General features: G+C 51.5%; 1 protein-coding gene across 2 annotated transcripts in view; it reads right to left on the bottom strand.

Moving 5' to 3' along the window:
* Positions 1-6392: 6392 nt before the first annotated feature.
* Positions 6393-25365, bottom strand: part of ALK (ALK receptor tyrosine kinase) — a 577143-nt gene continuing 558170 nt past the window's right edge. For both annotated transcript variants that reach the window (XM_059660239.1, XM_059660238.1), the window contains 7 exons: positions 24884-25013; positions 22149-22246; positions 18227-18319; positions 16176-16277; positions 10511-10645; positions 9617-9707; positions 6393-7461 (listed from right to left, as the gene is read on the bottom strand). In XM_059660239.1, coding sequence (XP_059516222.1) covers positions 6787-7461; positions 9617-9707; positions 10511-10645; positions 16176-16277; positions 18227-18319; positions 22149-22246; positions 24884-25013 — 1324 coding nt within the window. In that variant the 3' untranslated portion in view covers positions 6393-6786. The remainder of the gene's footprint in view (positions 7462-9616; positions 9708-10510; positions 10646-16175; positions 16278-18226; positions 18320-22148; positions 22247-24883; positions 25014-25365) is intronic.

Genomic DNA, 25365 nt, shown 5'->3' with positions numbered 1-25365 from the left:
CGCTTAGTTCCCAGCGCCTGCGTGATTCCCGGCTCCTGCGGTGCTTGGTGATGTTCACCGAGTCCAGAGGCAGCAGCCGCCGCGTCTGCAGCAGGTGCTGTTGGGCTTCACACGGGCCTTGGGCGCCGGCCATGCACCCGGAGTCTTACGTGTAAGGGAGGAAAGAGGGCGTGTAGCCCAGCGTTACGCCGGAACAGTGGCATGAAGGAGCTAGAAAATGTCGGGTGTCGGGTAGAAAAGGGGGCAGGAAAGACACAGCAGGATCGCCTAGGCAGCTGCCTCTGTGTTTTCCCGGGGCTGGCTCTGAATTCCCGTTTGCTGACCTATCATTTAGAGAGCATGGTGATGTGTGTGTCTGATAGAGGGAGAGTGAACTGGATCTGACCTGAGTGTGCCCAGCATTTCATTTCAGAGTTGTATTTTGGACCTACCTATGTAGACTCTGTGATAACATTATTTAAGCCGCAGTGACCGATGGCTAGAGACCTCCTGTGTTCGGAATCATTCTTAATTAAGAAACAGATCGAGTCGTGTAACTACCCTCCAGACATTTGTTATCTAAGTGATTCACTCGGCGACCTGTAATGTGCACGGCCACACTGCAAGGCAGTAGGAGAATTCACTTTTTATTTTTCTTCATGCCCTTGGCTTCACTACACTTATTTATGATACAAATATATTAGTTAATACAAAACTCACACTATCACACGTGTTTGGTAATGTTCAGCAATACCCCTCGGTCCACACACAGGCCCTTACACACCCGTGGCTCGGATCCACAGCGGGCATTCCTAAGGAAGCTGTGTGGGCTGAACAAGGAGGCCACATCATGGTTTCATTACAAGCAGGGTGTGATGCCTTTGCACGGGCGGATGGAATTTTTCTACCAACATTTTTGCTAATGCTCCTTGTTATAGGGGGGAGAGGAAGCGTACGTGGAGGGATGCAAGGGCCGGCTTCTTTGTCCGGAGGATGTGGTCTCAGGAGTGGGCACGTAGTTAGTGTTGTTCAAACTGGATAAATAAAATCAAATAGTCTCCGAAACCTACTTGTACTGGATTTGAACCTGAGGCGTCTCTGAAGTGTAGGAGGTTTAAGCAGCCGGATGTGTGATCTGACGTGTGTCAGATCTCACGGAGGGTAAGTTCTCCCACCTCCCCTTTCCTCGAAGTGGACGTACCCTCTTGAAGACTGAACAAATTATTTTTCACATAAATCAAAATAAACGGACGTGGAAATAAATCATCTTAAAATCGTACGCACAGCTTCAGGATGTTCTTGTCATTCCTTCTGGACATGACCTCTGGGTTCAGCTTAGGTCCCAGTCAGCTGGGGTGCGACATGGGCTGTCCCTGCCAGTTCTCCTTATGAACGATGGGTATTGCTACCCAGTGCTGTTGGAAAAAGAATCCTGAGGTGGATGTTAAAATGTTTTAATAGTCATACCAAGTCCCTTGTTGATAGCAGGGAAAGTGGAGTTTGTATTATGGATGATGGACAGAGGAGAAGAGGAAGGTGAACAATTTCAATCTCCTTTCCTGAACCTGCCAATTCAAATGGTTTCTAATGAGAATTCCAATAGATTAGTCATATTAGTTAAAGTGTAATTTTCTCAAATGATGTTTTTCTCAAAGGGAGTAGAGCTCAGGGAATGAGATTTCTGGGGCCCCACTGCACACTGGTGTGTGACACAGGGGATCCAGTGTCCTGTTCTGCTCAGTTTCTTACCTTCTGTCCCCAGCTGCTTGCTGGTCCAGACACGAGGAAAAAGAATGTCTGTCTTTCCTATGACTTTATTCTGAGAACTGTGAAGGTCTATATAAATATTGCTTTGAAATAATACAAAAATATTTAAATTGTTTTTTTTTCTTGACTTTCAGATGTACTAAAATGTAGGTAACTTGCCTTCCCAATCTTGTCTTTTGGTGGATTATTTGAATTGGCTGTCTGTGGGGAATTCTAGATCCACTAGAAAGCTCTAGCATTCACCACAAGTTTCCAGAAATCGCCATCCAGTGGCAGTGGGTGTCGCTATAAATCTGAAAAGAGGGGGTCTATCCAATTCTATGGTAATTGGGAGCAAGGACTCCTGTTCCCAATGAATTCCTCAACACAATGGCACCAGGACACTTGTGTAGGGATGCTGGGCCCACAGGTGCTGCCTGGTCAGGGTCATGGGCCTCCGCTGGGTGCTGTTACTTCGCTTTGGGATGGTGAAGGTAACCTTCAGAAGGTACGCTTTATAACTTTACTGTGATGATAAGCCCGCACTTGTGGCAAATGGAACCAGAGAGATAAGTGTGTGACACTGAAGGGGTGAGGTCATTGACGGACAGGCGTCTCAGTCCTGTCAGCCTTGCTTCTTCCAGGAACCACCCTGGCTGACCTCATTCTGCTGTGGTAACGGTTTTATGATTTGTTGAAGGAATCTCTGAATAGAAAGGATAAACAACGATCTAATACTAAACTTCTTTCTGGTCCATTTCTGTATAAAGATTAAGTATAATTTGGCTCCCCTGGGTAGTGCACTGAATTAATTGGCTCTAAATGCTTTAAGAGTCAAGGTCAAGAACACCGCCCACCCCCTCACCCCCGCCCCGGTCATGTCTTGCGGATGGATGGAATTTACGTTCTCTGAGGAGAAGGCTTGCGGAATCCCAGACTTTGGAGTTGGAAGGGGCCTTTGAGACCAAACTGCTCATGTTTTTAAATGAGAGATAGGCGTTTAACTGGCTTGAGTCACACACAGGGTGGGGCAAAAGCAGGTTTACAGCTGTGAGTACGGAAAACACAGTTTATTCTTGAATGATTACTTATTATATTATTTTCCCTACGAACAAGAACAACTGTAAACCTATTTCCCGCCCCCCTCCACAGATAATTGCAGTCTACTACCTGGGTCCTTTCACTCCTGCCCAGTCCGCTTGCTGTTTCTCAATAACTGATGGGTGTTAAGCCACCCAAACCGTTATACTCATGTGAAGTCTTAGCAGTCTGCTACTCATCTCTATTGGAAAATGGCCTTTCTTAACATGTAAATATCCTTGGGGCACTGATACATTGGTTGCTAAGGCTTAGTGAGAGCTCATTGGCTAAGACTACATACAACCAGCTGGTAGGCGCCTGCTGATTTCAGTGAGGGCGGATAACTGCTTTGAGGAGGCCATGGGCCGCAGGTCTGCGGACAGCGGGCAGCGGGCGAACAGACGCGGGTCCTTGGAGTTTTCTGAGGTGAGCCTGGCCGCGCGCCTGGCCGTGGGCGCGGGCAGCACTGGTTTGACCGTTGCTCAGCCCCAGGAGAGGACCGTCGTGGCTTTAGTTTGTGGGTCAGGTTCCTCCCGCCTCTCAGTTGTCAGTAATAATAGTCTGTGCTCACTCTGAGCTCTTCCAACGTTTTAAAGCAGTTAATCTAGAGCTAAAAATAGCTTTGCCCATGAGGAGCGCCTTGAAAGTTAAATACACCTGCTTCAGGCTACCAACTGAAAACAGCATTTTAACACAGACGCCTCACTGTTTGTTCTCGGTAGTTGTTTTTGTTTTAGGGCGTCTTGTGGAGGATGACAGAAATGCTGGTTTTTGTTTTGTCTGTTCACACAACACGGGGAGCCATCTGCTATGATGAAATTGGCAAAGTCAAATTGTATGTTCTTTGGGGACCCACTTAAAAAATCGCTAAAGACAGATTGACAACACTCCAGACAATTTTATGAATCTTGTTGTGGGAGTCTGTTATTGAGTAGTCTGAATCCACAGGCATCTGTGTTAGTCTACAAAGCTTGTATGAATTTTAATCCTGCTATTACTGAGGGAAATCTATTAAAATAGCCCAATTACTTAGATTTTCTGAGTGGGATAAAGTTAATCTGCAGTTACAGAAAACATCTTAGAGCTATCGAGTTTACTGTCAGATGGAGATGCCAGGAATTTTTAAAACAGGATTACTCAATTGACTAAAACTCTTCCTTTCTGTGATGCTTACTTTCACACTCAGTCCCAAGCTTGACGACAGTTTTCCATTCATGATTTGAGCCGAAAAGGACTTGGTTCCGGTAGGGTTCTTGCTACTGTCATTAAACAAGGGACAGATGAGGAGCCAGGGATGCTGGCGGGCAGGGGCGTGGGCACAGGAACCCCCAGAGCTGCAGTGCTGGGGGTAGGGGCACAGACTCTGGCTTCTGCAGCTCCCCTCCCCCCGACCCAGCCCCAAATCACTGGGCAATTCAAGAGGCGTGGGAGGAGCGAGGTGCTTCCCCCCAGTTTATACTCTCCTGGGGCCGGGGGCCAGGGGCCACTGTCCGGTTTTGTTTGTGGAGACACTGAGGCGCAGGCTGGCCCAGCGACCCCAGGGGAGCCAGAACTCACCCTGACGGGAGAGGACATTCCAGATTTCCGACTACTAAGAAGATGGTGCTAAGAAAGTTTATCCCTGCTGTTTCGATTTGCTCTCACTTGGGGGTGCCCCATTTAATTACCTGGTCATTCCTCACTAACGGCCAGTGTCCCAGCGGAATGGTTGTGAACGCTGATGAGCTTCTATATGGACATGGGATGGAAATAATTGTTCTGGCTTATGGTTTAATTCACGTGGTCTCTGCAAACTTGACTTGTGCCTGCCCATAGTTAGCATGAGCATCACAGCCTCTGTGTGAATCGCCGAGGCCACCTGGCTGGGCAGGGCCGGGGGGACCCGGGTCCGGATTAATGCCGTGCCGATGCTGATACCTCGGCCTACAGGAGTTCAGCGAGACGCCGTGAGGCGGTCGTGTCTCAGTGTGGAGTCGTTTACTTAGCTGTGTATACAGGCTTCTAAGACTTGACTGTCATTTGAACTTGACGTGAATAGTGTGGTAGGGCATCATCTGAAAATGTAATGATTTGTAGTTTTTAAGAAGAGAAAGGGGTAAGGTCCCTCCCCCCCCCTGCCCCCCCCCACCCCGAATAACAGCAATAAGGAGTCGGCTGCGGAGGCGTGTGCATGCTCCCCGTTTAATGGTCACTGGTTACAGATGCGAAGTGACATGTTCAGTTCTGGTGTTCCTCTGCCACCATCCCTCGGAGCACGGTTCTCCAAGCGTGATTCTTGGCCCCTTCGGGTGGTTTATGAGCTACATGGATGTTGACATAATTGGACTATTTACTTTTGTGCCTGGCATGAGCCAAAACGTTCCTGATATGGTTATTTAGAGATGAGTTCATTATGCCTGATGAAAACATGTAGCTAAGAGGGTAAGGAAAAGCGGTCAGCGCGTCTGCCCATGCACAGAGCCGCTGGCCGGGCCAGGGGTCTGTGTGGGAGGTGTGAACGCGGCCTGGTGCTGTCAGAACAGAATGGCTTTCCCACGTCCAAGGCGATGCTCCAGATGCGGGTGAACCTGGAGGTCAGAAGGTGGTGTGTACACAGTGCTTTTGCTGGGAATGCTCAGAGTCCCGCAGGTAACAAGGCTTTCCTCCCAGAGCAAGGCTTTGGCACAGCTAGGACCAGGAGAGGACCTGGGCAAGAGGATGGAGGCAGAGCAGACAGAAAGAATGGGATCCGAGCTTCCTGGTAGAGCAAAGCGTTGCTGTGTAAGTGCGTGTGTAATATTTTTGTGGAGATAAATTATCTGTGAAAACCAAGCTCAGAACCCCTACTTTGTGACATGCGCGGTCAACCTCAGCCCTCGGTGTCCCTTAAGTCCTGCACTCACTGCCCCCCGAGGAGAAGTTCTTGGTTTCAGTCTGCATTTGATAGCCATGCAGATGATGCTGTGTTTCAGCAGCTCTGCTCCCATGTGTGCTGGGGCCACATGACCAGGAGAGAAAAGGGGGTGAACACGGGGAGGAAGGATGCTGGTCCCGCAGGAGCGCCTCTCAGGCCACCCGAGGACCTTTGCTCCAAAGACCTGCCTGTCATCTGTAGGAACTCCAGCCCGGCAGCGTTCATGACCAAACGCAGAAGGTTTTGGCCCAGACGGACTGACATGAGCCCATGAGAAGGGATGCGTTTCTATGCTGCGATGTGTCACAGCTGCTTCAAATTTTTAAATGATCAGAGTTTGTTTTAGTGGGAAGTTTTAAAGTAGTTGATTTAGATCTTTAGTCCAGTGGGAAACCTCACATCAGTGGCTCACTTTGGGAGGAGGTTTTCTTAAGGCATGAGGTATATCGATAGAATGCTGAGCGTGTCTGCGCCGGGCTCGACCACTGGAAGGACCTCCTGCAGGTGAGAACACGCACGTTTCCTCTAAACCTCCGTCACTATCACATGTTACCCTCGTCAAGGAGTAGCACGATCGAAAGTGTCTGTCATCTGACACGTGGCGCTTCAGTTACTTGTCCATGAATTTCCTTTTCCAAGTAGAGAATGTCCTTCCCATGCTGACTCGTCACACACAGCTCCTCTTTGCCCCCCGCCCCCCGCCCCCCCAGTGGTCCAGTCCACAGCACCCAGGTTAGGGCGCATCCCTGGCTCCAGGTGCGGGCCTCGTGAGTGAGCAGCTCGTCTGACCCCCCCCAGCTGTGGAGGCCCGAGGACGTGGGCCTCAGCCGCGCACGACAACCTTATGCAGCCAAATCCGGGCCTCGTACCTCCCACTTGTCTGTATGACATGTTTTTCTTTTGAAATGATAGGATGAACCCATGCTCAAAACCTCTCGAAAGCATTTGGAAAATACAGCTTTGATGTGGCTCTTCAAAACAAGTTGGCACGAAAGGAAAAGTGGCGTTTGGTCTGGCGTGTGGAGGAGCCGTGGCCCGCCCCCCTCCATGGGCTCAGGGTTCCCCAGGAAAAGAGGCGAGGGCCCGGCTCAGGGCCCAGGCTGGCTTTGGAGGGCCGTGTCCTCGTAGTGACTGGCCCCGGGGGCGGCGGCCTCTAGGGGCAGGCCCTGCTGCTGGTAGCCGTAGTTGACAGTGCCACACGGGAAGTGACGCAGCCTGAACAGGGGCACCTCCTTCACGCTGGCAGTCAGCGAGGATGGCTCCAGGAGCAGGGAAGCCCCGGGGACTCTTCCCGCTGCAGCGCTGGGTGGGATGGGGCCCCCGGGCCCCGGGCCTCCCCTCTCGGGTTCCTTCTGTGCTGGAGGGCGGGCCTTCCTGGCAGGTTTCTCTGTGAACCACGAGCCGTAGGTTGGGTTCCACAGGCTGGTTGGCTTGTTTCGGGATCGCTGGACTTTGTGCAGCTCAGATGGCGGATTCGACTGAGCGAATGCCATGTTAACGTGTCCCCCTCCCACAGCCGGCCCTCTGGCGACTCGAACGTTGACCTCTGCCGCCGGTGGCTTCCTCACCGCCTTGCCCGAGGAAGTGGAGGGCAGGGGGGCCGGGGCGGCTGGGTCCTGCCTGTCCCCCCCTTTCCCTGCGGGGGGAGAGACTAAGAGAGGAGGGACTCCCTCAGGGTCTTTGGGCCTCACGGGCACTTTCTCCTCCTCCTCCACGAGTGGGCCGTATTCTATTGGCAAGGCCGTGTTGATCACATCTGGATCCTACAGGCAGGAGAAACGAACTGATTAAAACTCAATCACAGACACGGAATGTTGGATCTGAAAGATACCTGAGCAGTGATCTCACCCACACTTACTTTACTGAGGAGGAAACCATTCAATGTTTATTGGGAATATGTTAATGTACAGGCACTGGGGAATAAGAAACCAATGGGAGTCTGGCCAGTGTAGCTCATGGTTGAACATCGACCGTCCACCAAGAGGTCACTGGTTTGATCCCCAGCAGGGGGCGTGTAGGAGGCAGCCGATGGATGATGGTGTTTCTCCCTCATTGATGTTTCTCTCTCTCCCTCTGCCTTCCTTTTGCTCTAAAAAATCAATAAAAACATTTTTTTAAAGCAGCCAATGGGAAGCCCTCCTCACCCTTGACGAGTGCAGGATAAGCCCTGGGTTAGAAGCCGTGCACCCACTGCCCGGGCAGGGGTGGGGGCAGGAAAGGCTTTGCAGAGACCACTATTGGGCAAATCTTGCGGATTAGTGGATTAAAAACTTATAAACTAGTTTAAAAAATTATTCCAGCCCTAACTGGTTTGGCTCAGCGGACAGAGCGTCAGCCTGCAGACTGAAAGGTCCGATTCCCGTCAAGGGCATGTACCTGGGTTGAGGGCACGTCCCCAGTCGGGGGCGTGCAAGAGGCAGCTGAATCGGTTTCTCTCTCATCGAAGTTTCTAACTCTCTATCCCTCTCCCTTCCTCTCTGTAAAAAATCAATAAAATATATTTAAAAAAATTATTCCAGTCTCTTCCCAATAAAATGTTTCTAAAAAGAGAACTCTCTGTGTCTGACTCCAGGTTTGTGTGTGTGAGATGGGGCAAGGGGGTGGGGAGGGAGGAGACACCGTCCCATGTTGGTTTACAAGGTTTATCTCTTCCTGGCTGCCTCCCGCTCTCCTCATGTTTGGGTGGGTGATGCGTGACTATATTTTTCATATTGTTACACGTCAGATGTCACAGAGCAGTGGCTCACCAGTCCGGGTGTGACGGGCTCTTTGTGAACCCTGGCAAATGCCGAAGCGCTGCGAGGAAAACCATTCACACACCAACTCTGTGCTATTTTCATCCACAGATCGTATTTATGGCCACGGAATGTAATAGAGGAAAGCAAAAGCAGTTGCCAGAGATTTGAGAAAAATTTGTGGGAGGAAATTTAAACTTGGGGAAATTTAAGTCTTTAATACGTTATGCAATTTGGGACAACCATGACTGCAGTTTAACAGAAAGCACATCAATCTAGTATTCATCAGTAAAGAGTTTAAGAATAAAAAATAACTACCTTCTGATTCTCATTTATATTTTAGCTCCTCTGTTAATTATTGATGTCTATAGTGAGTCATTCAACCTGTGCTCAGACAGCCCAGCCGGTGTGGCTCTGTGGTTGAGCGTCGACCCATGAACCAGGCAGGAAGCCTTGGTTCACTTCCCGGTCAGGGCACAGGCTGGGGTTGAGGGCTCGATCTCCAGTGGGGCGCGTGCAGGAGGCAGCCACTCCATGATTCTCTCTCATCATTGATGTTTCTATCTCTCCCTCTCCCTTCCTCTCTGAAACCAATAAAGGTATATCTTTTAAAATGTGCTCCTATAGAGCCGTCTGTTTTTAAGAGGCTAGACCAGGGGCCCTCAAACTTTTTAAACGGGGCCAGTTCACTGTCCCTCAGACCGTTGGAGGGCCGGACTATAGTTTAAAAAAAAACTATGAGCAAATTCCTATGCACACTGCACATATCTTATTTTGAAGTAAAAAAACAAAACGGGAACAAAGACAATATTTGTATTTGCATGTGGCCCGCGGGCCGTAGTTGGAGGACCCCTGCCACACTGTTGGTGAGCAGGGGTTTCCCATACTGCCCTGCAGATCCAGTTTTCTTCAGTAAAACATGAGGTGCCTGATGGGAATTTATGCTGGTGAATTGGGTTGATTCCCTGTTGAGTGGCAGCCATGTGCCACGTGCTGCTGAAGAAAGCAGCAGCTACTGGTATTAACCATAAAACCTGCAGACTGAGGGCCCCATCATTTTACTTTATAATAACTAACATTCATCCTCACGATCCCAACTCACATCTTCTGGCTGGTTTAACTTTTATTTCAGTTTCGGCATTTGCCGTCAGGAAAACTTGCTGACCAGGGGGCAGGTCTGTACCTGGGTGCAGTATTCGATCCTCTCCAGGATGGTGGCGAAGTTGGGCCTGTCCTCGGGCTGGTGCTGCCAGCACTGGGTCATTATCCTGTATCTGAAAGAAGGACCAGCACATTCCTTAAAATCAGGAGAAACAGGATGAAACGTACATTTCTTCTCCCCACACTTTTCTAAGTGGGACGGGGGATGGGGATGGGGGTGGAGGGGGGGGGTGGGGGTGGCACTGCCTTTGAGGGTGGTAACCCCAGGTCCCATGTGGTTGGCATATGCTGCCCTCTGCTGATAGGCCAAGGAATCGTGCCAAGTGTAGAAGCTAACACCAAGGCCCATGAACACAACCATCCTGTGTTCCCATTAAATACGGCCCTCTCATCCATTCCTGAGTTAAAGTCACCTCTGGGAGGAATATTCTGATTACATTGCCCATCTGCCTTGCTTGTGGCTAGCAGGTGAGGGGTGCCAGACAGGACACAGAAAATGCGGGGAATGGGCAAAAGTAGGTTTACAGTTTCGAGCATGCAAAGCAGAGGTTATTCTTATGAATAAACATAAACCCACTTTTGCCCCACCCTGTTTTTAGGGGACTCAGGTACAATGGTGTTGGGTAGAAGGGGTGGAGGCCAGAACACACATTCCTGAGGAGTGTGAGCTTGGTGAGCCCATGGCCTCCCGCCAGCCAAAGGACATCTCTTTGGGGTTGAAGTTACTGCCTTTGGGGCCGGAAGACTAACCCATCCCACTGGAGTCACAGACTCCATTAAGGGAGTCTTAAGGGAGCATTAAGGGAGGCCTGCCACCTGCCCTTCCACCTTATCAAAGCACATGGGGCTGCAGATGCTTTTTGAAAAGGAGAACTGTGCTTAGTAACTTGCAGAAATGTCCCTAAAAGAGTCGTACACAGGCCCAGGGCAGTTCTTCGGGGGGTCCATCCGTCCTCCGCTGGTGACAAACTCCAGGACCTCCTGGTTGCTCTTGCTGGGGTACGGCATGTATCCAAGAGAGAATATTTCCCACAGCAGCACTCCGAAGGACCTGCGCACAGGACAGGAGACACGGATGTGGATACACACACATGCACACGTGTGCACACATGGATACACATATGGACAGACACACACACATGTACATACACATACGTAAAATTTTAACTTTTTTTTATTACGCACGTTGCACAACAGAGAATTGTTAATATGGAAAGATGAGAAAGCCACGTGCCATGCTCCGTAAAGAGACCATTATTTGCTAATGGTCTCTCAAGTTTTTGTTCTACTCAAGTTTCTGTGCTTAGATTTTTTTGTTTTTGTTAATCCTCACTCGAGGATATTTTTCCATTGATTTTTAGGGAGAGTGGATGAGAGAGGGAAAGACAGAGAGAAACATCGATGTGAGAGAAACACATTGATCGGTTGCCTCCTGCATGAGCCCCAACCAGGGCCCGGGCCAGGGAGGAGCCTGCAACCAAGGTATGTGCCCTTCACCGGAATCAAACCCGGGACCCTTTGGTCTGCAGGCCGACGCTCTATCCACTGAACCAAACAAGCCTAGAGCCTCTGAACCTTAATTTCTTTCAAATTCCATTATAGCATAACATTTTCCATGCTAATAAAAACATTTTGTAAATAGAATTTCAAATGGCTATAAAAATTCCCACGGAGTAGTTTTGTCATATTTGCCTTATCACCTAAAATTTTTTAAATATTTAAAATACTATGATGAATATCTTTGCATTTTTTTTAAAAGGACAATTTGCTTAGGATAAATTCCTTGAATTTAGTATTAGAATAACCTAGTAAGTTTTAGGATAATGCTAATGAAATGACTAGATCAGAAGAATACCAACACTGAAAAATTCTTGACACACACTTTCCACTTGACTTCCAACGCGCCACTCTGACCATCAGCCAGCCTCGCGCAAGAATGCGCCCAACACCACCACCCAGCCTTCTCTCTGCACCGACCAGCTCCTGCTTCATTCTTTCCAGCTCTGGCACCATCGCTCATTACTGGCTCACGCTGCAGACGTGGGCATCGTCCTTGATCATCACACTCTTTCCCACACCCAACTCCACACTAGCGGTCAGCGTCCTGTCCCCTTCCCACACCCTACTCCACGCCTGCGGTCAGCATCCTTTCCCCTTCCCACACCCCACTCCACACCAGCAGCCAGCAGGCCTGTTCCCTTCCCACACTCCACTCCACGCCAGCGGTCAGCGTCCTGTCCCCTTCCCACACCCCACTCCACACCAGCGGTCGGCGTCCTGTCCCCTTCCCACACCCCACTCCACACCAGCAACCAGCAGGCCTGTTCCCTTCCCACACCCCACTCCACGCCAGCAGTCAGTGTCCTGTCCCCTTCCCACACCCCACTCCACACCAGCGGTCAGCAGGCCTGTCCCCTTCCCACACCCCACTCCACACAAGCGGTCAGCAGGCCTGTCCCCTTCCCACACCCCACTCCACACCAGCGGCCAGCAGGCCTGTCCCCTTCCCACACCCCCTCCACACCAGCAGTCAGCGTCCTGTCCCCTTCCCACACTCCACTCCACACCAGCGGTCAGCAGGCCTGTCCCCTTCCCACACCCCACTCCACACCAGCGGTTAGCAGGCCTGTCCCCTTCCCACACCCCACTCCACACCAGCAGCCAGCAGGCCTGTCCCCTTCCCACACCCCACTCCACGTCAGCGGTCAGCGTCCTGTCCCCTTCCCACACCCCACTCCACACCAGCGGTCAGCGTCCTGTCCCCTTCCCACACCCCACTCCACACCAGCAACCAGCAGGCCTGTTCCCTTCCCACACCCCACTCCACGCCAGCGGTCAGTGTCCTGTCCCCTTCCCACACCCCACTCCACACCAGCGGTCAGCAGGCCTGTCCCCTTCCCACACCCCACTCCACACCAGCGGTCAGCGTCCTGTTCCCTTCCCACACCCCACTCCACGCCAGCGGTCAGCGTCCTGCCCCCTTCCCACACCCCACTCCACGCCAGCGGCCAGCATCCTGTCCCCTTCCCACACCCCACTCCACACCAGCGGCCAGCATCCTGTTCCCTTCCCACACCCCACTCCACACCAGCGGTCAGCGTCCTGTTCCCTTCCCACACCCACTCCACGCCAGCGGTCAGCGTCCTGTCCCCTTCCCACACCCCACTCCATGCCAGCGGCCAGCATCCTGTTCCCTTCCCTTCCCACACCCCACTCCACACCAGCGGCCAGCATCCTTTCCCCTTCCCACACCCCACTCCACACCAACGGTCAGCGTCCTGTTCCCTTCCCACACCCCACTCCACGCCAGCGGTCAGCGTCCTGCCCCCTTCCCACACCCCACTCCACACCAGCGGCCAGCATCCTGTTCCCTTCCCACACCCCACTCCACACCAGCGGTCAGCGTCCTGTCCCCTTCCCACACCCACTCCACGCCAGCGGTCAGCGTCCTGTCCCCTTCCCACACCCCACTCCACGCCAGCGGCCAGCATCCTGTCCCCTTCCCACACCCCACTCCACACCAGCGGCCAGCATCCTGTTCCCTTCCCACACCCCACTCCACACCAGCGGTCAGCGTCCTGTCCCCTTCCCACACCCCACTCCACACCAGCGGCCAGCATCCTTTCCCCTTCCCACACCCCACTCCACACCAGCGGTCAGCGTCCTATTCCCTAACTACTCAAGACCGAGCTTGAACCCACCCACTCTGGATGCGTCCACTGCCACCCCGCGGCCCAGCCCTCTCACCTCTTACCTAGAAATGAGCAGGATTTTCCGAGTGGTTTCCCCTGCTCATCTGTCCTACTCCAGCCTGTTTCAAGGGCAGCAAGTGCTTTCCTTTTTTAAAGTGATCATGTCACACTCTCGCTTCCAACTCTTCAGAGGCTCCCGTTGTGCTCAGAATAACATCCGCGTCCGGAGCCTGGGTCCCCAGGCCTTCCTGCCTGCCCTGCCGTCCCACTCCCGCCGGGAGACTCGCTTTAGTCCCGGTCCCTGCACTCAGCCTGGAAAGCCTTCCCAGACCGCCCAGTGCGCCTCGCTGCCATCAGGTGTGGGCAAGCCGTCCTCCGGAGCCTACTCCACCCCACCCCCACCCTGAGACAGCCTGCTCCGCCGGCCTCTGCTTCTCGGCCTCCAGCTCTCATTAGCATCTGAAGTTATGTGACTTATTTGCTGCTTAAGACATGTTATGAAACAACCTAAACTTCAAAAAGGAAAAATAATAGATACCTGTTTCTAGATGTTGATATTTTGCTTTATTTGCTACCGTTCTCCCTCTTTTTGAAGAAATAAAAGATACAGGCAAGCCTCACCCTCCACCCTTTCCTGCTCTCTTCCCACTTCCCTGAAGTTAGCAGGTCTCCTTCCATGTATGCTCTTCCCAATGTGTGAAAGCATAAACAATAAAGTTTCTGTATTATGGACTTAATGTTTGTATTGTAAGATTAAATAATACCCTGTTCCTTCTCAGAAATTCAGCCATGTGGATATATGAGGTGCAGCGTGTGCTCTTACACTGCTGAGCAGCTCCCCGTGACATGACTAAACCACAGCTCATTTTTTTATTCCCGATATGAGGGACATGAGTCAGTTGTAGCTTCTTCTCATTGTGAACGATGTTGAGATGAACATCCTTGCTCGTCTATTTGTGTCATGCTCTCCACTTAGAACTAGGATCTCGGGGAAATAGGACATGCATGTGCTCAGAATAAGGACTTAATTACCTGCATTTCTCTCTGTATCTGGATGGGGTAGGTTGGGGTGCTCTAATGTTGGTGCACACAGGAATCACCTGGGGGTTCATTAAAACACGAGTGCTGGGCTCACCCATAGGGTTTCTGCTTCCTTAGCCTGAGGTGGCGGCTGAGAATTTGCTTCTAACAAGTTCCCAGGTGGTGCTGATGCTGCTGATCCACAGACCTCACTTTGAGATCCATCAGGTGAGGATAATAAGCCAAAGCTAAAAACAGACCCAGCAATCCTACCTTATGACCCAGCGACCCCTCTTCTGGGGATCTAGCCAAAGAAACAAATCAGTATTTCAGAGAGATGGCTGCACTCCATGTTCACTGAGCGTTATTCACAATAGCCAAGATATGGAAACAACCTAAGTGTCTGTCAGTGGATGAAAGGATAAAGAAAAGGTGGTATCTATCTATCTATCTATCTATCTATCTATCTATCTATCTATCCATCCTTTTTATTAAACAAGTAGAGGCCCCATGCATGAAATTTGTGCACTGGGGGGGGGGGGTGTCCCTCACCTAGCCTGCACCCTCTCACAATCCGGGACCCCTCAGGTAGGGTCCTTAGGCCTGGCCTGAGATCAGGGCCTATTGGGGCTTTCCCTTCCCCGGCTGCAGGCAGCTGGCCCCACCCCTGCCACTGCCACTGCTTGCCATCTGTGCAGTACTGTCCCCCACCTCCCCTGCCACTGGTGGCCTCCCTCTGCAGGCAACAGGCATGGGGTGCGATGGCTTGGCTGGCCTGGGCCTCCCTCGGCGGGCCTATTGCTGGCCTGCGGCACACCTGCCACAGAGTTGCTGCAGGTGGCCTCGGCCTCCCTCTTTCTTTGCTAGGGGGTGGGGCCAGCCCTGCGAGGGGCTGTCTGCCTACCAAATTGCCCCTAATCACTGGCCTGCCTGCCTGATTGCCCCTAACCGCTTGCTTGGGGGTGGGTCCAGCCCTGCAAGGGGCAGTGGCGGGTCTGGTCTCTGGTCATTCCGGTGGTTACACTTATGGTGGCTGGCCTTTTATTGTATAGGATATAATTAATAATTACTGGGTGTCCAGATTAATATCCTAATACATATATAATACATATATTAATACATAAATATATACACACATGTGTATATATAACCACACACATCACCTTTTCTTTATTCATCCGTGTGTATATGTATGTGTGTGTGTGTGTGTGTGTGTAGTTTCATCCTTAAAGAGGAGGAAATCTGTCTTCTTTGAGAACCTGGGTGAACCTGGAGGGCATTATGCTAAGTGAAATCAGCTGGCCATGGAGAGAGACATTCTGCATGATCCCATGGCATGTGGCATTACAGAGGCAGAGCAGGACGGTGGGTGCGGGGCTGGGAGCACACAGCTGCGGGCCTGCGGGTGGCGGAGTCTGCAGAGCCGATTGCGGACAGCGACGCCCCAGTTGCAGGGAGGGTCTCACCGCCACGGTCAGCAGCCCTTTAGTGCCCCCTTTTCTCCTTTATTCTGTTAATGTGGAGAATGTTATTGCTCAATTTTCTAATCCCATCTCAATGTTGCACTCCTGGAATAAATTCAAATCCAACTTTGTTATGTAAAAAAGAAAAAAAGAAATTACATGTGTTCTCCGTGTGTGTGCCCCGGCCAGCAGTATCAGCGCCCTGGGAACCTTAAGACATGCCGATTCTCAGGTCTGAGTCACAAACTCCCAGGGAGGGGCCAGTGATGTGTGTAAGGAGCCTTTCCGATGATGCGGATGTGTGCCAGCGTCCAGGCCGCTGGTGGACGGGGTGCTGACGCTTCTCCGACCCTTGCCCGACACAGGGCCCACGTGGGACCTGGGGGAGGGCAGCAGAAAGACTCACCACGTGTCTGTTTTGGATGTAAATATTCCTTCCATGAAGGCCTCTGGGGGCATCCACTTCACGGGCAGCATCGCACAGCCGCCCTTTCGGTAGTAGCTCGCTCTGTGGGGGAGGAGGGGAAAAGTGAACTTGGTTCGGAGACGGCTCTGAGCAGAAGCTCCAGGCAACTTGAGCAAGTGCAACAATCTACCCATGAAAGGACGGAAGCCAATGAGGTCTGTGGTTCAGGAGAGCAGGAACACATCATTTGGTTAAGAACGTTGTTGTCATTTAATGAGACACAAAACTGCCTCCCGTAGGCATAAAAGGCAAGATCTACACAACGACTGAGAGCCCACAGAGGACGGGGGGTCTCCCTGCTGGGCTGTGTTGGCTGTGACTCACAACAAGCAACATCACTCCAGCCGTGTCCGTGCAGCCTGCTCCTGCTGAGCCACAGGAATGCAAGGTCCATGTGGGAGCACGGAGAGCAGGGCTGTCTTACTCGCTTTGGCTCCCTCCTAGCGCCACACACATCTAGTTCAACATAAGCACGTGACACGCACGCCAGGCAGCGGAACAGGTACGAGTTAATTTATTATCTTTTATCGGTGATGTCATTAGTGTAAGTCACTGATGAAAACTAATCAATTACCTCCTATGCCTTTGACACCGGCTCCACCCTCGGCCTGTGCTCTCCTGACACCGTGGGAGGCAGCTTTCCAACCAGCTGCCTGGCTTCATTAATCACTTCAACAAACAATACTGAGTGTTCAGAGTGTATCAGGTGCTCTGCCATGTGGCGAGGACATAAATAAGTCTTCCAAGGAAAGGGTTTAGTGGGAGAAACAGACGCAAGAACACGCAGGAAGAGCAGCATGTAGTGAGGGAGGGTGCAGAGGCTCCATGACTCAGTGCAGGACTGATGTTCTGCTCAGGGTGGGGCGGGGGCAGGAAGTGGTTCACAGAGGTGGGGGGGGGTGATGGTGAGGAAGCTCCCCCAGAACACCGTCCTGACGCTGAAATTGCAGTGCGTGTGGGAGCCGCGGGACAGGTTGGGGTGAAGCCTGGAGTCGGGGGGTGGTGGGGGGACTGTGAGAGCGAGGATGGAGGGGAAGGGCTTGCTAAGCCATGCTGAGACATTAGTGTCATCAACCACAGGCACCCCGGGGTCCTCTGAGGAAGGAGGGGAGGGAACCCCGAGACTTTGGGTAGCAAAAGAAGGTAGAGTGCAGCAAACCAAGGTAACGTGGTGGAGACCAGTGCTGATGACTGTGGTCAAGAACATTGCCAATTCAGAGTCTTCCCCGAGCTGCTACCCTGTGGCAACGGCCTTCTTCCCTCGCAGATGGCAGCCAGTTCTGACGGAGGCCTCAGGGGTCTCCCTAACCCTCCAACAGTAAGGGCCCTGCGTGACCTCCCTCCTCTCTCTGGATTAGGGACGTGATTAGTGACCACGCCCTGAGTGGCTTGCTCAGCTCACAGTGCAGGTCACTGTTGTAAATGATTAGATAAAGAAGTAACGTGAGATAAAGTGCAAAGAAGTAGTTTTTTAATTAAAAATTATTTTACGTTTTAAAATGTAGTCCTGAGAATATTATGGGAAAAAGAATGAGCTGAGCTCGGTACCTATGGGCTTTGAGCTCTACTCCGTGTCTCCTCGTGTGGGTAAAGGCGACCCATGAGCTGGGCCCGGCATCCGGCCAGTTCCGGGGTGCTCTTGCCTGGCCATGGAAACTAAGGCCGCTTGGACTTCCTGAGTTAAAGTTTACATAGAAACTCTTTCCATATCACATATCCCAGTTATTCTGTGTCTCAGAATGTGTTAGGATGGAGCACTGAAACCGGACACGATCTAATGAAGACCTTGGTGTCTGTCATGGCGGGCAGTGTGACCCTGGATTTAGACCGTCGAGTGTGGGCACTAATTAAGGTTCCCCGCACCCTGCAAAGGAACGTAATGAAATTTTAGGCAGCAAGCTGACAAGGTGCCAGCGATGATTTAGGACACAAGCAGCCACATCCCGTTCTCCCGAGGGCAGGGCTGAGAAGGTGACGCGGTCTTTGCTCACCTGTAGATGTCCCGGGCCATTCCGAAGTCTCCAATCTTGGCTACTCTTCCAGGGCCCGGACAGGTCAAGAGGCAGTTCCTGGCAGCAATGTCCCTGGGAACAAATCAATGGGAAACGCATTTTCTTATTCCCCCTGGGAGAATGCATGTGTAGTTTCAGCACTAGGATTGTCACCTCTCATCGGAAGGGTGAGTAGTTCCTGCCTCGGCTCTATGCTTCCTTTACTGCGTTACACTTCATAGAAAAGAGATAGCCATGCCAATTCTAGGCCTCAGAACTCAAGGGAAATGGGAAATGCTTAGGGAGATGATTGAAAATGTTTATTAGGACAATAATATGAAAATAACCATAATAGAAACTAGAATTTATTGGCCTTTTACCATGTACTAAGTATTGTCCTAAGTGCTTCATATCTAATTCTCACAACAACCCTATGAGATAAAGGGTGCGATTATCTTCATTTCATTAAACAAATTAAGCTAAAAGCAGATAATAGAAGGACCAAGGCAGTCTGAAGCTACTGTGTGCACAGCTTGCCGGTTGGTTTCTGCCAGCTGTTTGAAGGCGTCTTCTGGAACAGCATGGCTTCCATGATACCAAATTCAAGTAGGTTAAGGTATGCCCACATATCTATAGTTGTCCTTGTTAATCAGCCATGGTGGTTCTCCCCTCCAGGATCTCCTCCAAAGCCTTTGCTAAGCTGCCTGCCTCCTAGCCAGCGGCTGAAGAATCACTTCTTCCAGGTTCTGGAGCCACATTCTCTTCTCCGTTGAGCGCCAGGTGGCCTGCCTGCCGGCAGCATCCTAAGGCACAGCCAGAGGCTCCCCCACTCCTGGCCTTCCCGTGGGAGCAGGGTGCAGCCAGGGGAGTCTGGGGTGGCCTAACAAGTCCAGGGCAGAAACAAGCAGCAGTCCTTCAGCTGGTGCTTGCCTGTTCCTGACTGATTTCGTGCAGGTCCTGATCTTTGGTCGAGAAGGACGTGCAGCATAAACAACTGTAGCGTGTTTTAAAAACAAGATCTGGATGGGAAATTGTGGCTTAGGAAACCGGAACGATGGGCCAGGGAGGGAGATGGATGTTGTTGATACCACGGACCTGACCCAGAGGTTTAAGTTGAATTTCGAGGAGCAATGTGCATAAAATGCCCTAATAAAACCATAGAAGCGTAACAGGTATGACACCAAAAAGAAGAAAAATAGCGGGATATAGAGCCATTATTTCTCAAGAGAAATACGGCGAAGTAGGCCAGGGACAGTATTTATGGCTCCAGAAAGGCCTTTACGCTGATGTGCGTGGAATGGTTGCTTCAAAAAGTGATCTTGAATTTAATGGCAAGAAAGTAAATATAGTATCATAGAACACACCAGGAATTGGTAGAATGACACATAATCTGTGAAGTGGTAAAAAACTACAACCAAAGGAAACAGACCTAGTAGAAAATGGGAGTGTGTGGGGGCGTTCACTCTGAATTCAGGGGGTGCCCTTGCATGGGAGCCTGGGAATCGGGGGCAGACAAAGGGTGGAGGAGAGAGAACAAGAGGTGATCCTTTGTGCACATGCGCCACAGACCTCGCAGCCCGTTGGAGATGCAAAAGATGCTTTCCTAATGCCGAGCTCCCCAGAAGCAAAGCTTGGATTGAGACAGTCAATTTCTGCCCGAAGTCGCCTTTTGCTTATAAAGCAGATCATCTGGTACATTCTTGATTTATCTCTGACAATTTCATTTCTCAAACAAGATAAAAGGAGCAACCAGCTATTACTCTGGGATCAAATCCTGACCTTCAGTAACTCTTCGCAGACACGGAGGCGATGGAAATCCTGAGAGAATGGGGCCCTGTTATCTTATTATCTCTAATAACAGAGCCCTGGATATGGTCCCAGGTATCATGGCTCCAGGGAAGCAGGTTTCAATGCGTCGGAGGAAAGATGGATGGGATCCCTCAGCCAGGGAGTGCGTCTGCTCGGTGATGCTGCGAGAGGAGACGACAAAGCAGAGATGCTCTCGGGGAGAAGCGAAGGGGGACATCTGAAGGCACCAAGGTGAATGTGCAGGTCGCTCTCGGATGGTCCAGTCGTAAAGGACATAGACATCGATGCAAAGGTGGCTGTCACCAAGGACGAATTCCACAAAGGGCACAGCTTCGTCATGTCCATGCGACAGTAAAGAGCTGAGATGCAGGCAAAGTTCTGGGCACACAGACAGGGCAAGAACAACACGGCAGACTGACCTGCACTCTGAAGCAGGGAGTGTGGCTTTGGAGGAGAACAGGAGGTTGGGAAGGTTGAGAATCAAGAGGAAGAACTGCAGACCAGAGGTGCCGTGACAAAAAGATAAGGCCGTGTGAGGGTTTGCAGCCTGGCTTTGGGAATATTTTGGGCAGCCAGGTGGGTGTATGCCTTGATCTTGAATTCCCCATTTTTATTAGGGAGGAGGCAGAGCTTCCTGCTATGCACATGCTCTTCCATTTCTAGCCTCAGGCAGCACCTCTCCTTTTCTACTTTGTATTTCATATCCTAATTATTAGGAATATGCCTATCCCCTTTGGAGGTGTGAGCTAACACATAATTGTTAATTCTCCAGGCTGTTACTTACGAAATTAGAAGGGAATCATTAGGAAGAGCTTTGCAAAGAGCCCGACTGTTACAGAAAAACCGGAGAAGAACCAAGCAATGCTTAGAGAGATGGAGTTACATTTATTACGGGTGGGCCCAGAGGAAAATGTCTCTCAAATTCTGGGTGAAATCACACACAAAGTTTCCCATATTTATACTATTTTACCTTCTTTGTCTCCCAAATATAGGTTTTCTTTTTTCCGGTTCCCTTTGCAAGTTCTTAAAGGGCCCTATGTGCTGGGGCTTTGAGACCTCAACCAAAGGCTTGGCCTGGTGCCAGCACTCATAACTTTGTCTGGGGATGGTTTAATGGCCTCTCTGAAAATGGGAGCAGTCTTATTTTCCTTATTATTTAAGCTAGCAAGCATTACAGAAGCCAAAATGCAGAGTTAAAATTTCAAACAGCAGTTTTTATATAAGATGGATGCTTCACGACAATCTCTTGGACTTTTCGGATTTCAGAAGTAAGCTGTTGGCTGAGAAAGTCCCGCGCAGCCACAGGACAGAGATCTGCGTGCTCTGATGCCTACAGCATGGCCCGTGGCCTTGGGTCGTAGCCCAAACACCATTGAAACACGAGGATCTGGTGGAGTAGAAGTCAGGTGTACAAATAAATCAAATAATCATTATGCTCATTTCAGGGTATTTCAGAAAAATTAATTTATCCAACAAACATTCCTTGTGCCTCACTATGTGGCAGGGATATGAAGATGAATAAAACAGGGTTTTTGCCTTTGAGCACTCATAGTCAAGTGTGTGAAACTATGAACTCCTTTAACGTGCCTTAAGGAGCTCAGTTTCTATTTAATTTAATTTAATTTATATATTTTTATTGATTTCAGAGAGGGAGGGGGAGGGAGAGGGAGAGAAACATCAATGATGAGAGAGAATCATTGATCGGCTGCATCCTGCATGCCCCACACTGGGAATTGAGCCCACAACCCGGGCATGTGCCCAGACAGGGAAGCGAACCATGACTTCCTGGTTCATAGGTCGACGCTCAATCACAGAGTCACACGGCCGGGCAAGGAGCTCAGCTTTTAGGAGAGGTAGCGTTCAAGTGATACGGGACTTGAAGGTTTCCTTCAAGTCACAGGCAGGGGTTATGAGCAGCTCCGTAGGGTCTCCAGCTGGGTGGTATTTTGATACCCATTTTACATACGGGGCAAGTGAAGCCCTGAGAGAGTAAGCTGTCACTGTAAAGACAAAGAAAGCTGAGTCCTCACTGGAGGGAGACCCATCATTGCTGGGCCTGAGACGGGTAAGGAAGGTGCAGAAGGCGGGAGGAGAGCAGGGCGTGTGGACTCACCGGTGGATGAAGTGATTTTCCTCCAAGTACTGGCAGCCGCAGGCAATGTCCCGGGCCACGTGCAGAAGGTCCAGCATGGCCAGGGAGGAGGGCTGGTTCTGTGGGGAGACAGAAATGATCCATTGGTGAGAAGCTCGCGGGGGAGAGAAGACCTGAAACACAAGTTCAAGTGCCCCCAAGGAGGCCAAACCTGGACTCGCTGTCCTCCAAGGTCCCGACCTGGCTTCCCATTAGAAAATCACCTGGCAGATTTAAACCAATAGGGATGCCGGGGCCTCAGCCCCACCAGGAAGCCAATCACTCCAGGTGGTGCAGCATTTGCAGGTCTCACGCTGCTCCAGGTGAGTAATGGTGCAGCTGGGCTGGGAACCCCGAACTATAGGAAGCCAGGGGGGGCAGGTGTCCTTGCCCCTGTTCAGTTATTCTGCACATTTTTCTGTCTCCATATTTATAGGCATCTGAATCCCCAAACTTACAAACAAGGCTGTGAGAAAAATCAAGGAGGATAAGGTTGTATTTAAAATCCTCTAAATGTTTTAAAATATTTAAAAATATTAATTTCCTTCAAGGATGTCCAGGCCAACTGTGGATTGAAAAGAGAAAGCTTTTGGAAAATGCTGGGCAGCTGAAGAGCAATTTCAAGCTCTTCCGAATGAGGCCGCCCGCCTCTGGGAGCAGGCCCCTTCCCCCTCCCCCCTCCACCCCGCCAGCCTGGGGAGCTGGGGGAACCTTTTCTAAAGGCTGCATCCTGTCTTGGTGTCACTTTTCATTCCGAACCCCCCAAGTCTGCAGCAGCTTGTCATCACACAGTGTCCTGTTCGCATTGTTGTTCTCTGTGTGTTTGACCTCGTTCCCAAGTAAACTCTGAGGTCCCCGAGGCAGGGACTTCAGCGGCCACCTCCACGGGACCAGCACAGCGCGTGGCACCCTGCAGTGGTTCAGTAAATATTGGGGTAGTTGATTACACGTGAACGAGGATGTACCTAGATGTCAGCTGGGAGTGTCTCTGCCACTGATCAGGGCCTCCCCAGGACTCCCTGGAGCAGCAGTGTGGGCGGGGGAGGTGAGAGGAGTCACGCTTCATTCCGGGGCAGACGAAGGAGGGGATACCCTTTGCCCATGGAACATCAGACCCTGCCTTACGTGCACAGGGCAAGCCCAAGTCCCGGATCTTGGACTTGCCAAGCGATGGGCTCCCAGATCCCCGCACAGATCCTTGCCCTCTCTGTTGCGTGCACAATACGTTTCCTGCTCAAGCCTCAGGAATGCCCAGCGGGGAAACCAGAGCCGTGCCTCTTCCCGAAGTGCATGCCACACGTGCCCCGTTTGACCTCTGCCAGCTCCGCTGAGAACCTCGGCACAGGGCTGGGGGCTCCGCGTGGGTGGGCGGTGATGGAAAAGCCATTGAGGTTGGTGCTCAGACCCTGGCAGAGATGCCCGTATGGCTCACAGGGTTGGCCCTGAGTGGCCCAACCTCTCCTTGACAGTCCACAGCTTCCCAAAGGGGAGCATTGGGATACAGAGCGCAGTGGGTTGGGACAAGCAGTGAATCGGGAGTCATAGTCCTGAGTTCTGGTCCCAGCTCTCCCACGTCCTGTGAGGCCCTCTCTGAGCCACAGTTTTCTCAGCTGTGAAAGGTGCTATTTACTTCACAGAGTGGTTCTGAGAAACGTGAAAGCTATGAGGAGGAGGAGGATAACGTAATGAGGACCATTATGAAATGGGCTTGTCTTTCTTTCTGCCCACAGCCTCCTGCCAGGTGTGCTCTGGTGCACACAAACTCCCTTTCCAAGGAGTTCGATGGGATTCTTAAATGCCAAGGTGGGTCCCCCAGGGCCTCCAGGAACAGTGTGGAGGCTCCACAGGGTCAGCTCTTCTAAGCGAGCTTGACTGGAGATGGGGGTTGGAGCAGGTGTGCCCTTCCAAGGTTCCTGCCGCCACTTGGAGGCCCTGAGAGCGGAATGTTCAGTTCCGGGCTTTCTGCAGCAGGTATGTCTATATTCTGTTTTCCGGGGGGTGAGGAGGGTGCAATTCTTCCCTGTAGTCCGTACTGACCAGTGGCACCTCTGAGAAGCCAGGTCCTTGCTCAGGGTCTGCTCTGCTCTAGTTCCTGGTGCCCGGGGCCTCCCAAAGACCCTGGCAGTGACAACAGTGGGTAGCTGGATTCCGGGCCCACCCAGCGTGCTGCGTTTTATAGTTTAGGACCATGTCTGAGATGTCCCAGTCCACCCCTTGGACTTTACCTTGCAGACACGGAGGTTAGATTGGGTAGTCTGCCCTAAGCCACAAGGCTGTGTAATGGCCAAGCAGGGCCAGGGTGTGGCATTCCTGGACCCACCTAGGTCTCTAGCCCTTTTACTATAACACACACAGCACCTTCCTAGATATTTCAGTACTTGGTTTTGATAGTCAAACTATAAGGTCAGGACGTTGCCGTTTGCGAAATGACAGTGGGGTTCAGGGTGAATGGATATAGCTGGTTGGGTGAGCGACCTGTTTGGCACGACTGTCCCTCTCTGTGCCTGTCCATAGTCAGCGGGTCATACGAAGTGGCCCAGACTGGAGAATCCATTGCACAAGCCTTGCATGAGTTCCCAGGGCCATTGTCCACTTCTGTTCATTCTCTCCTGGCCATTCCCCCACATCCAAGCCCAGGGGCCGACTCCCGGGGCCCCTGAGGAGTTGCTTCCCAGCTGCCTTGCTCCGTTCCTGGCACGAGAACTGGGGAGACTCACCGGGCGAGGGCGGGTCTCCCGGAGGAAGGACTTGAGGTCCCCTCCCGCCATGAGCTCCAGCAGGATGAACCGGGGCAGGGCCTGCAGACTCACTCCGATGCAGCGCACGATGTTCTGGTGATTGAATTTGCTGCAGAGCAGAGGGGGGTAAGCAAATGCAACTGAGCTGAGTCCGAAAAACCAGTGGGGAAAGCAGGATACAGTTACGTTGTCAGCGGCCATGTTATGTAAATGCACTCTGTCGATGCTGGAAGCAGGGGCCCGTGCTGAGCCTAAGCTGAGACTGTCTCGCCCCTGAGCAGGTGAAGAGCCAGAGGGCAGGCCTGGCCGAGCTCAGGCTGAAGGAGAGCATTTGGTGGGAGGCGGGAGGCCCTGCACAGACACTTGGGTGAGGAAGTGGGTGGGAGACAGGGGAGCGTCCAGTGTCTTTCTGAGACGGAAGCACGGGCTGCTTGTTAGGGTTCATGTCTGAGTCCTCTGAG

The sequence above is a fragment of the Myotis daubentonii genome, chromosome 12 (genome assembly GCF_963259705.1).
Source record: "Myotis daubentonii chromosome 12, mMyoDau2.1, whole genome shotgun sequence".
Lineage (NCBI taxonomy): Eukaryota > Metazoa > Chordata > Mammalia > Chiroptera > Vespertilionidae > Myotis > Myotis daubentonii.
Note: the sequence above shows the minus strand (reverse complement) of the source record. Positions and strands in the feature narration are given on the sequence as shown.